General features: G+C 47.1%; 1 protein-coding gene across 1 annotated transcript in view; it reads right to left on the reverse strand.

Moving 5' to 3' along the window:
• ABTB1 (ankyrin repeat and BTB domain containing 1) overlaps window positions 1-9,191 on the reverse strand; it is a 28,377-nt gene extending 19,186 nt beyond the window's left edge. The window contains exons 1-7 of the mRNA XM_062008290.1: window positions 9,015-9,191; window positions 7,150-7,212; window positions 5,989-6,044; window positions 4,859-5,003; window positions 2,978-3,137; window positions 2,006-2,051; window positions 1,090-1,206 (exon numbers count right to left, since the gene is read on the reverse strand). Coding sequence (XP_061864274.1) covers window positions 1,090-1,206; window positions 2,006-2,051; window positions 2,978-3,137; window positions 4,859-5,003; window positions 5,989-6,044; window positions 7,150-7,212; window positions 9,015-9,070 — 643 coding nt within the window. The 5' untranslated portion in view covers window positions 9,071-9,191. The remainder of the gene's footprint in view (window positions 1-1,089; window positions 1,207-2,005; window positions 2,052-2,977; window positions 3,138-4,858; window positions 5,004-5,988; window positions 6,045-7,149; window positions 7,213-9,014) is intronic.
• Between the last annotated feature and the right edge of the window lie 2,535 nt (window positions 9,192-11,726).

Below are 11,726 nucleotides of genomic sequence, written 5' to 3' on the forward strand. Positions count from 1 at the left end.
CTTCCATAACGACTTGCAGCCTGGTCTACATGAGAACAGCTGTACCATGGTAACCTTGTACTCCACCACCACCAAACAACTGCACATGCCTAAGGGGAGACACAGACATGGTAATATCTTCCACATGATTTGCAGATGAGGAAGTTCTTGACCCAGAAGTATTATCTGTATCTGTTAAACTCTGCAACTTCAGGAGGCTGAATAATGAGAACTCATCACTCAAAAGGGAAAGGTAGAACAGCTACAACCTTACCTTTTAGATTAAGAAAGAAGATGCTATTGACTTAAAAGCTACAGACCAGATTGTCTTCTCTTAACTAAAATAAAGGAGTTAACTCAGAGTATTAAGTGAGAATCAGATGTTTGCAGCCTGAAAGTTTTGTTAATCTTTTTTTTTGACTTAATGATTTAATTAATAATGCTTTGCCCTTCTTGTGCTGTTTGACTCCTCTTCTTTAGCTTGAGCTAAGGAGATGAACGGTAAACTCCCACTGTTGGCTTTTATACCATAAGCTGATCTCATGATTAGATCTTTAATTCTTTAGATTAAAAAAAAAAGGCCTTAAATAGAAGACTGAATCAGTTAAGGTTTGGCACATGTGTTATAGATACACCTATGATTTCATAAATACTTCTCTGCTTTGAAAAAAATGTTATCTCTCTGAATCCACTTTGAGACCATTATCAAACACTCTACTTTGGGTCAGAAAAGGACTTGTAATTAATATTAATTAACATTTTATCTCTCCAGGGATTTAAACAAGCTCTCTGCTGAAAAGGCACCCCCCAACAAACCCCACAGAGCTCCAATGAATGCCTGGCAGCCACAGCAAACTCCTGCTGCCATGGCTGCTCTACTATAATGAAAATATTAAATACAAATGATAAACATGCACATGGCAGAAACAGCCACAGCTGCCCTACAGAGAGCCCAGGACTGAAAACTATCATGTGGACGTGGGAATTCCACAACAGAATCATTTTCTGGAAGCCCCAAGGGCACCATGAAACATTCATCACCACATTTCTGTCTTTCTCCCCATAAGGGCACCCAGACACAGCAGAGACAGCAGCAAGTAAAATGCTTACCAAATTCATAGACTTTTTTACATTTGGTCTCCAAATCATCTATGAGGTCCTGCATCCGACACTGCTTAGCCAACCTCTTGCAATCACTTACATATTCCACGTCGATATCAAGACGACCTGCCACGAAGAGACACAGACAGCTCTTTCAACCCATACTACTTGGGTGATAAAAATTAAGAACCAAAGACTTGATGGCAGAGAAATTCAGTAATTAGACACATTGCCTCATTTTTCACATCTGGCTACAACTCAATCTAAGGAGCTCAGACTTGGTGCCCCACCACTTCAATGAATCTCAGTTTGGCATCTAATTCACATTTCCACTTTTCAGTGTCTACCTGAACTACTTAATTGAAGAGCAAAAGATGTCTAATTCCCTCAGAAGATAAAACATAGCAGCTCAAACAACAGCATTCATGACTGCCATCACTGGCTACCTGGGTTTGAGTAAGAAAACACTTTAGGCTCACAAGCTGTCATCCCAGAATATTTTACCATCAGGGAAAACGGGGCAAGGAACATTTCTGAAAACACTGGACTGGTGAAGGAGAGCTTTAAAGATGAAGTTGGGGGTTGGAGTAGATGATCTTTAGAGGTCCCTTCCAACCCCCACCATTCAATGATGCTATGATGATAAACTTACTTTCTGGCACCACCTCCTGGCCTGAAGTAGTTGAGCACTCAGCATGACTATACAGTTATTGGCAGGCTAACAACTGGCAAAAGGTATGAACAACTTGGAAGAGCTGAGGATTGCTCACACTCTCCCCTTCTGCCAGCAGAGAGGATGTGTTGGCGACTCACCTACCTAAACACGTCTGTGTGCAAGCCTGTGCCACACAAACACTGCTATGGCAGACGCACAGACAGCTGCCCACCAGCCACACATACAGACATCAAACAGTAAGTCATTTACCTGTGTAGAGATACTGCAGAAGAGCACCAAAGGCTGCTGGATTAATCTAAAATAGAACATGAGAAAGTTACTTTTAGAATCCCCAGGAACTTGAATAAGAAGCCTGAAACTTGCCTGGGTACAAACGTGAGCCAGAACAAACGAAAAATAAACCCAAATCTCACTGAAATAGCAGCTCACACATTGCACCCAATTTCCTTGTTCCTTGTGTAACTCATGCTGCCAATCCACCTGGCTTACACAGCTCTTCATCAACTGATACTAACCCATGTGCCATGGGGGACAGAACCTGACTAACAGAGGTGCTCCAAAGGCACAGCTGTAATACAGGCTCTGTAAAATCCAGTCTTTCACTGGTCATAAACGTTTCCAACTCTTCTTAATCTGAGAGGAAAGATGTGTTCTTGTACAAAGAGAAAAGAGAGACATTAAGTAATGTCCTAAGAAACTATTAGTATGCTTGTCATGAGAGGTTTTGCACAGCCACAATCAAGCTATAGAAACATATGCCAGAGTATTGATGATTAATGGACAGAGTGCACTTACGGCCTATTTAGTTCTTGCTACAAAGGCAACAAAAGGGACTCAATTAGTGCCAATTATGGAGGTGATGTCTTCACTACAGACCACCTGTCCACCAGGAATTACGCAGACTCAACTCATCCCACAGAGGAGTCGTGACGCAGCTGGCAGATGGTAACAGCTACCTGCTACTGTGATTAATTATGACATGTTTGAGCCCATGACTGAGGGAACAAAGGGGAACTACACAGTCTACAGCCTTTTGTTACCTGAGCAAGATGCTATTTTATTGCTTAAAGTGCCTCCACAAGCCAGTCTCCTGGACTAGGCTTGTTCCGAGTTCCAGTAGCTATTGACTGTGAAAGTTAACCCTCAAACTGTCCTTTCTATTCACTTTTCTCACACAGTTGAAACAGAAAAAGAAAGAGCTGTAAGCACAGCTTTGCTCACCAATGGATGCTTCAACACTATCATGTTCTTCCCCTTCCATTTGGTCTCAAACATTTCTGCAAAGTAGGCGCTGCGAGCGCTGAGAATGCAGCGGTGGGCACAGAAGGATTTGCCATGAACGATGAAAACAATGTCACTTTGGTATCCCTGTTCCAGCAATCTGTAAAGAACAAAGAGAGGGCAAATGCATTGCAGAATGAGAAAGGAAAGAATGGAGTATAAAGCTAGTGAGAGACATGGTATGATTAGGTCTAAGTAAACAAATACATGGCAGTCTCATCCTGCCAGGTGAGAAGGCCATCAGGAGGGCTGGTACTTCACATACTGGACTGGGATCTCTCACTCCCTACAATGACTCAAAATGGTTTAATTAGTGAAAGAGAGAGGTTGGAGAATGGAACCTTCCTGCCTCAAACATCTGAACACAAGGAATGGATTTTAAAGAGGAACTAGTTGTCACCAAACACATCTCTTAACCTTAACCCTGCTTTTACATTGTCAGATGACAAAAAGCCCTATAGAAGCACACACCTTCAAAAAGAATTACCCCACTACAAAATAAAGTACAACTTCCCTGCTCTCTGGGCACTGTTGGTGTGCACACTTCAACCATGCAGCAAATATAGGAGGACTTGATGTCACTCAACCTCAGAAGGAGGAAGAATGTTACAGGCATGAAATGCAGGCAATTACCACATCAAAAAGGAAGCTTTGTTTATATTTGCATGTCTATAGTCTCATTCTTTAAAACATACACCTTCTAGAGAGCAGGGCTTGTGCACAGAAAGGTGTGGAGCCACACAAGGAGAATATGTTAGAGCAGAGTTTTGAATGCCAATCAATCTCCTGCCACTAGAATCTTTCCTACTAGCGTCTTGCCCAAAACAAAACAGCAGTAGTTAAGCGTTTATTTCTTGTTCCCTACAGATGCCCTTTGTTTCAATTTTAAAAGCAAGGTCTGCTTAGAATGAGAAGCAGAAAGCAACATATTCTGTTTTCACATGTGCTCAACCCTCCATCATCCAAGTCAGACTCATTAGAGGAGTGATAAATCACCCTGTAAAATTCTCCTTCCCTGAAAGGCAAAATCTGATTTTACTCAGATAAATGAGTTTCCTTTCTTCCCTCTTTCCCCAAAGCTTCAGAAACTGGGACTCTGTAGCAACAGGAAGATTGCCAGATCTTTCTAGGACTTACTTGCTCTCCAATTTTGGGCTTGTTATTTTTTTAAAAAGACAGTCTAATGAGAAGAAAAAAATCCGACCACAAACGAGAACAAGTCTATATAATAACATCAGAGCTATCAGGGTAAAAAACTGCAAGAAGAAAAGACTGGCACTATTCCTCTAGGCTAAGAGTACAGGACTTGGTAGAAACATCTTAAAACAAACACAATTTAATGAACAAAAAGAAAGAACTGGGCACTGTCCCTCTAAGTCAGTTTGAGGCTTCTTAAGGTGCTCTGTCTCAAAAATGAGATACCTACTGTCACTGCTGGAAACCTTAGCTTAGGGGCTATCACATTACAGTCCTGAAATGTAATTGACATATTTTTCTAAATCCCCAATGTGGTTTTAGTGATCTGATTTAAGTTTATCACAGGTAACAGTCTCATGCTTCTGCATTACAAAGACCAGCTTTCTGTTGCCTCTGAAGTCTGTACCTGTCACTGGAGGCTGTATTTTAAAAACGCACACGTAACTGGAAGTCATCCCTTGGGGCACAAAGGATGTGTATTAGGGAGCTCTACATGCCCACAAACGAGATACAGCACTGATCAGTCGCCCTTCAAACCTGCCCTTAACAGAGAGCTTGAATATCCAGGTTAATGGCTAAAGAAGAATGACAGTGCATTGTACACGGGCTGCCTCATCTGCTTACCGCTGGAGGAAGACATCGTAGTAATCTCTCTTCATGCACTTGGCTGTGATTTGCTTGTACTCCTTCAGCAGCCGTCGGATGGCATCACTCAGAGCTCCATACAAGCAACGTTCCCCATCAAAAGTGTTTGCCTCACACTTGGCTCCTGCAGAATGATTCCAGGCACACGCCAGCAGTCAGAGTTAAATCTTTCTCAAGTGTCCCCGAACAGTCAATAAATGAGTGTGACTTTTAGCTGGTGACACGTTTCACTCTGATCTCCTGTGCTACTGAGCGTATTTACAAAAACTAGGCTCCCCTTACACGTGTATAGCCTACAGCCATTATCCCACAGCTGCACAAGGCGTGACTCATTTGAACTCATCCTGGTAATAAGCCTCTCAGCACGGCTCCAGCAGTGTTCTAGGAAGAAGAATTTCACTGTACAAAGAGTACAATCACTTATTGGACAGCTCCTCCTAAAAAGCACTTTTGTCTTCCAGAAGGCAAAAGATGTCTTTTTAGGTTAGACTCTGCTAGAAATGTGGAGGACATTTGCATTTCGTATTTCAGAACTACATGAGGTTGATTAAGATGCTCTGAATGCAGTGGAAGAGACAATCTTTTGGGATAACTCTATATTCGCATTCCTCTGCCAGAACACAGAGCCTTATTGCTACCTAAGGCAATCTGGGTGCTGGGAACCAAATGGGCAGGCACTTTGCCTGAAGAATTTGTCTTGCTTTCTTTGAGGTTAGGTAAAGCCCTTGCATTTCACTTTTAAGATCTGTTCACAAAGCAAGGCTACGAGAAGCGTACAAAAAACTTCTACACAGGTAGTTCTTCAGATAAGCACAATTCTTACATCAGCATAATCCCAACAGCAACACACGCTTGCAAAATCAGCTGTGATTTCATGAAGTCATGCTGCCTCATCACAGAAAGTCATCACAGAAAGCTCCTGTAGCAAACAGCCTACAAAAGGGACCACGAAATTGTGTCCAGAGCTCCCACTGCAGCCTAAGATTACTGATCAGATGGTTGGTTGTAACAGGAGAAGTTTCCACAGGAGACAGCTAGAAGGATATACAATCCCTACAGACCAGTATGGAGACAGATACTGCACCCATAAACAAGATACTTTTGCTCACCATTGGCTAGAAGATAGCGTACAAGCTCCTCATGTCCACAGAGGCAAGCATAATACCTGACAATAACAAAAGAAAGAAAATCAGAGACATAGTAGGAAGTAAAATGCAGTATTTGGGCACACCACAGCACACAGACCTCAGCAATGAGCCATCCCTGATAAAACTCGAGGATGACTTCTCACAGGAGTGAGGAATTGCTACCAAATGGCATAGAAGTCCCCAGCAACAGACTTAGCAGGATCTGTTCCCAGCACTCCTGGGCACTGCTGTCCTGCAAGGAGATCTCAAGGTCCCAGTCTGGTTCAGCAGTTTCTGCTAAACAACCAGCTGCCAAATCCATCCTCACTTTAATGGAGTGCATTTCATGGGCACTCAGCAATCCCACTGACTTCTCAGAAACACTCTGTGCTCCTCCTGACGTCAGTCTGACTGCAACACGCTGTGATAACAAGGGCAGAGCACCCACACTCTGGACACATAGCAAATCCACCCCTCAAAACCCTACTTACCATGAGTTTTGTTTTCCCTTTCACAGTCTAAGCCCTTCACAATTCTCTTCCGCAGGGGCCTCGAACTGCCCTACAAGCTACGAGAGTTCTGTGATGTGCATTGCAGCAGGCAACTGTTAGTCTACTGTTACTTTGTGAAGTTATTCTGTAATCTAAATACACTGCAAATGTCTAAATGCACTTTGGACTCGGTAAGCAGGGAGGTAAAAAGCTCGCACTATCCTCCTCAGCACCAGCATGGGGATTCCTCGCTACCTACCACACGTTCACAGCCTTGTCAGACAGACTGTGATTTCACAGTCACTTTGCATTTTGCCAAGTTTTCACCTGAAAATACATTTTAGAATGCCATAGACTTAGAGTGGTGGGGAAAGCTTGTTCAGGCCAAAATCAGTCTGCTTAATCCAGGTAATTCGGTTACAGAATTGCCCAGCCTCTGAGAACTACTCCAGCAAGTATCAGTCAGATGAGGAGACACAGACATATTTAGAACAGCACCCACAGAGAAGCAGAAACATACAGCCACCTCTCCCAAAAAGCAGAACAGGGGACATTTTGTAACAGTGCTCCTAGCTGCTGGGGCAGAGAGAGCACGAGAGCTCTGAAGGCACTCCCCTCCCACCCAGCCAGCGCCTCAGGCTGCAGGACTCACAGAGGTGTGCTGTCCCACTTATCACGGACATTAATTTCCACATCTCGCTGTTCAAGAAGGTATCTGGAAGAAAAGGGAGAGCAAAGTTATAACTTCACACAGCTACTTACTCAGTCACACTCCCCTCTCTCAAAAGATGTGACTTTGAGTTTATAGGGTAACTTCCAAAGGTATGACAGGATCTTGGGTTCTACTTGGGAGCTGTCAGCTACGGCTGAACGGGCATCAATCATGTTCTCAGCCCACAGAATGGCATTCTGCAGCATGGTGTGGCAGCTTTCTTCACTCTTATGTGGTGTGTGTGAGGCAAGAGGAGCATCAAACCCACCTCCTGCTGACCCCTAACAGGGCAGCCATCATAAAAGAATCTGAGCACTTTAGCAATACCTCCACATCCTCCAACAATACTCACAGCCTGGATGCTTACAAGTAAGTGGCCAAGTTTACAAGGCCAAGGCTGGACTCTCATTCTGCTTGTGGCTTCCCTTGCCACAAGTAACAACATCACTGTCACTCCAGGCTGCTCTTAATTCCTGCCACTTCCCTGTCCTGCTCATTTAGGCTATTTCAAATGCTGCCAATGCTCTCTCTTTGGACACCTAGAAGCCAGGCTTTGCCTTGCACATGAGTCTCCAACACAGCCTGGCTCTTGTTTTAGGCAGTCTCCAACTACTGCAGCAACCATCTCTCCAAGCCACATGTAAAAATCCATCTCAGCCTTCACAAAGATTCTCAAGTCTTTTTCTTTTCCTCATTTACCACATCAATCCCTCCAGCTTTCCCGTCTCTAACTTCAGGTTCCTCTGACAACAGTCAAAATCCCAAGTAACACAGCTCCTTTCTACTCAGTTCAGTTCTGCTCAGTTCTATGTGTTCAATTTGTCTCCTCTGCTTTGACAGTATTCTCAGACCAATGATTTCTCCACTATCATTTCTAGCCACCTTAAACCTCTGCAAGGCCACCCGCAGAGCTTCTCCTTCTATAGTAAATCTACAACTCACTGCTTACAACAAATGAATCTAAACAATAGTAATGTTCCCTAGACCTCCTCTGTCTGCCTATTTATCCTTCATTAGCGAGCACTTTGAAACAGAGAGGCTTCTTCTGATTATCTGAGAAGAGCCACATGTTGGGAATTGGAAGAATCAAATGGTGATGAACAGCCTCAGATTCAAACCATGAGATGCAGCAGAAGAGTTTGTTTTGAACACAGAGTCTTTGCATCACAATCTTCATTCGCCATGCAGACAACAAGCCCATCTGCCCCCTGATCTGTCATCACTACAGCTAAGCCACAGTGCTTTAGTATGAGCAAGACTTGACCTGAAATTTAGCAGCCTGGTACTTCTCAGGGATACTGCCCCAGTCTGCAACATAAGGTGTCTCAATATCTGCCCCTAGCCCTTGTTTCACACCAATGCAAATGCTTTTTCCTACGCTAAAGAAGCCGCAGCTGAAGAGACTTTTGGAAGGGCACTTGCCACTGACAGTAATCACATCAGTGAAGCAAGAATCGTCTGATGTGCAGACACCTGAACTTCGGGAAAACAGGTAAACCCCATCCAACCCAAAGAACACTACAAACACTCCGCGAACGCCCCGTTCCCTGGGGGAAAGGCAGGTTTGCCCATAAAGAGATAAACGCTCCTTTTCAGACACCAGGTACCTCTCGGCACCGTAGCTGCCCCAGACCCGAGGCCGCGCGAAGCGGCCGGTTCAGTGGCTCGGAGAAGGGCAAACACGACCGAGGATGGTCCGGCAGCCCTGCACGGCCAGCCCCGGCCCGGCCCCGCTCCCTGCGGCTGTCCGCAGCGGTTAATGGCAGCGGCTGAACCGCTCCGCTCCCCGCCCCGCCCCGCCTCACCGGACGCGGCTCACGTCCCCCTTCTTGCAGCTGGTGAACAGGTCGCTGGTGTCCATGGCCGGGGCAGGCCGCGGGGCGGCGGCAGCGCATTGACGCGGGGAGCGGAGGGCAGCCGCAGGGACCGGGCCGGGCCGGGGCAAGGCAGCGCAGCGGAGCGGGACGGAAGCGCCGGCGGATGTAAACACGGCGGCGGGCGGGGCGCCGGGACAGAGCGGCCGCCGCCCGGCCGGCCCAGCCCCGCCGCCGCAGCGCCGCCTGGCGGGCTGGAGGAGCAAGTGCCGCCCGGCCCGCCAGCGGGGCCCGGCCGCTGCGGGATACGCGTGGAGCGGGACGGGCCGGGGCTCGGGGACACGCGGGAAAGGAGCTGGGGCCTGCCCTGCACCACACCTCAGGGAGGGGCTTGCTCCAGGAGCTGGGAGGGAGGAGGAGTCTGGAACTCATGGTGCAGTTGCGTGTGCCACGTGTGTCCCCATCGCACTCCAGCACTGGCCCTCACGCGTGCCTCCCGGGCTCTGCTCCCCAGCGCCTAGCCCCCCGAGCAAGGGAACAGGGGCCCTGGGAGGTCCTGTGGCCCAGGGGGCTAGGATCGTCACCTCCCTGTGCCCCAGCCCGGGTGGCTGGCATGGCTCAGGGCTGCTGCAAGGACCTGCGGCCATGGGAGCAGGGAGCGTGGGGCTGGCCCTTCCCCTCAGCCCAGCAGAGAGGCCCTGGCCAGCACCACACAGATGCAGCCACCATGAATTCAGGCAGATGCAACCAAGCACAGGACTCAGCTCAGCTCAGTGTTCAGACACCGAAGAGGTGCATTTTATTGCAAAGAAAACAAAACCACAACCCTGTTGCTTCCAGGGCCAGACGCAGGCGTTTCTAAGTGTTGTCCCGCAGCAATCCCAAGCAGTGGCCAAGGCTTGCAGACAGTTTAAGTCCAACAGGAATGAAGCTGTGGAGAAGAGCAGCTGGGGAGCCTGGCTGTTTGCCATGATGAGCCCAGGAAGCTCTTGGGAGACAGGAACAGATGAGCTGGTGACAGCAGTGGCTGCAGTAGGATTCTCTAAGGTCATACTGCAATAATCCATACGATAATGTAGCTCCATTTCACACTGCATCCTTTGGCCAGAGGGATCCTTAAGGTTAAGGTATTATTTTGACCTATACTCTCACTCTGCATTACATACTCCACAGCACAGTTACCAGGTTGCTTCTCATTGTTTCTTTACATCCTACATTCCACAAGGTGGTCTCCACAATGCAAAGTCCTAGCACGTGTTGGGCTCCACATCATAGATGCTGTTCTAAACATCCAGACAACACCTCGGAGTCATCTGCAGCTTGGCCATCCCACACCACCTCTGGCCACCATCCCACTCTGATCTTGGCCATGCATCCAGCCGCCGCCATCGCCGGTGCTCCCCGGGGCACAGAGCTCCTCACACCAGCACCTGATACTCTCTCTGAAGAACCGCCACCATTTCAAGCCACAGCATCTGTTTTCTGGCTGTGCTCCCCAAAAAGAGAGGGGGCAAGTGGAGCAAAAATCAGGGAGATGAAGCTGAGAACCTGTATTGCTACCCAGTGCCTCTAGACCGGTGACTCCAGGGAATCTTGTTGCTTTGTAGACAGGGATGTCCTCACACAAACCATTCCTCACACATCTGGTGCGATTCCCTCCACTCACAGGCGAGTCCAGCAGCCCCTCGTGAACAGCACAGCTGACTGTCCTAGGCAAGTCACAGCAAACAAATACCCGGAGCTACGAGGAGTAAGAAATCCATTTTAAATGTGTCTCCAACTCGCAGCAGCCGCCAGGTGTCAGTGCGGTCAAACGTTCTGCAGATCTGACTACAGCGAAGTCTGAGAAGGGGGAATAGTTTTCCAGGCATAACTTTGTCTCCTGCATCTGCTCTATTGCCTGGCTCACTGCTCTGAGAAGTCCAGCTTTGACAGTTTTTGTTAAAAAGAAGTTTAACTACATTAAGGTGATAGAAAAGCTTCCCGTTACAAATGCTAAGACAAAGTTTCTCTTCCTCTTTTAAGTCCTCCCTTGTGCAGAGCTGGAAACCCAAGCACTGAACAACAGAGTGAGTGGGCTATCAACAGCCTCTCTACAGTGCTCCCCAGCCTGCAGGTCCCTAGAGATGACCCGTCTATGCCAGGCTGGCAGGAGAGGGACAACAGTGCAATCGACTTACCAATATCAGCCTAGTGCAAAAAAAATGATACAGAGAAAAAACAAATGGTAAAGGTATAAAAAGTATCACCAGACTAAAGTGAAATGCTATTAACCAGTAGATTTCTGGAGCTAAACTGAGATCCTACAGCCAGGTGCACCCCGTCAGAAACAGCAGAAAATTGTTCCCAGCCTTGTGACAGCCACCCTTAGCCACTTTCAAGATTGCCTGGATGCTCCCGATGGAGCAGAGAGCTCTACAGTCTCTGGAAAACCTTCAGGCCATAAGCAAACCAAGAGAACTTCCTTGGGTATTAATAAGCCTGCATAGCTCCCTTGGTTTCCTTAATGTCTCAAGACTTTACACCAGATCAGGAGGTGCTGAGCCCAACCAGAAGCATTGCTTTATCAGCACTTTGTTCCTCTAAATCAGTGGAGAGAGAACAGGGCAGCAAAGCAGCTCCTAGTGATGATGTGCACCCAGAAAGTGTTTTGTGGGTGAACAGTCTCACACTGATTAGTGGCATTACCTTTTTAACAGCCCC

Source organism: Colius striatus, chromosome 15 (genome assembly GCF_028858725.1).
Source record: "Colius striatus isolate bColStr4 chromosome 15, bColStr4.1.hap1, whole genome shotgun sequence".
Taxonomy (NCBI): Eukaryota; Metazoa; Chordata; class Aves; order Coliiformes; family Coliidae; genus Colius; species Colius striatus.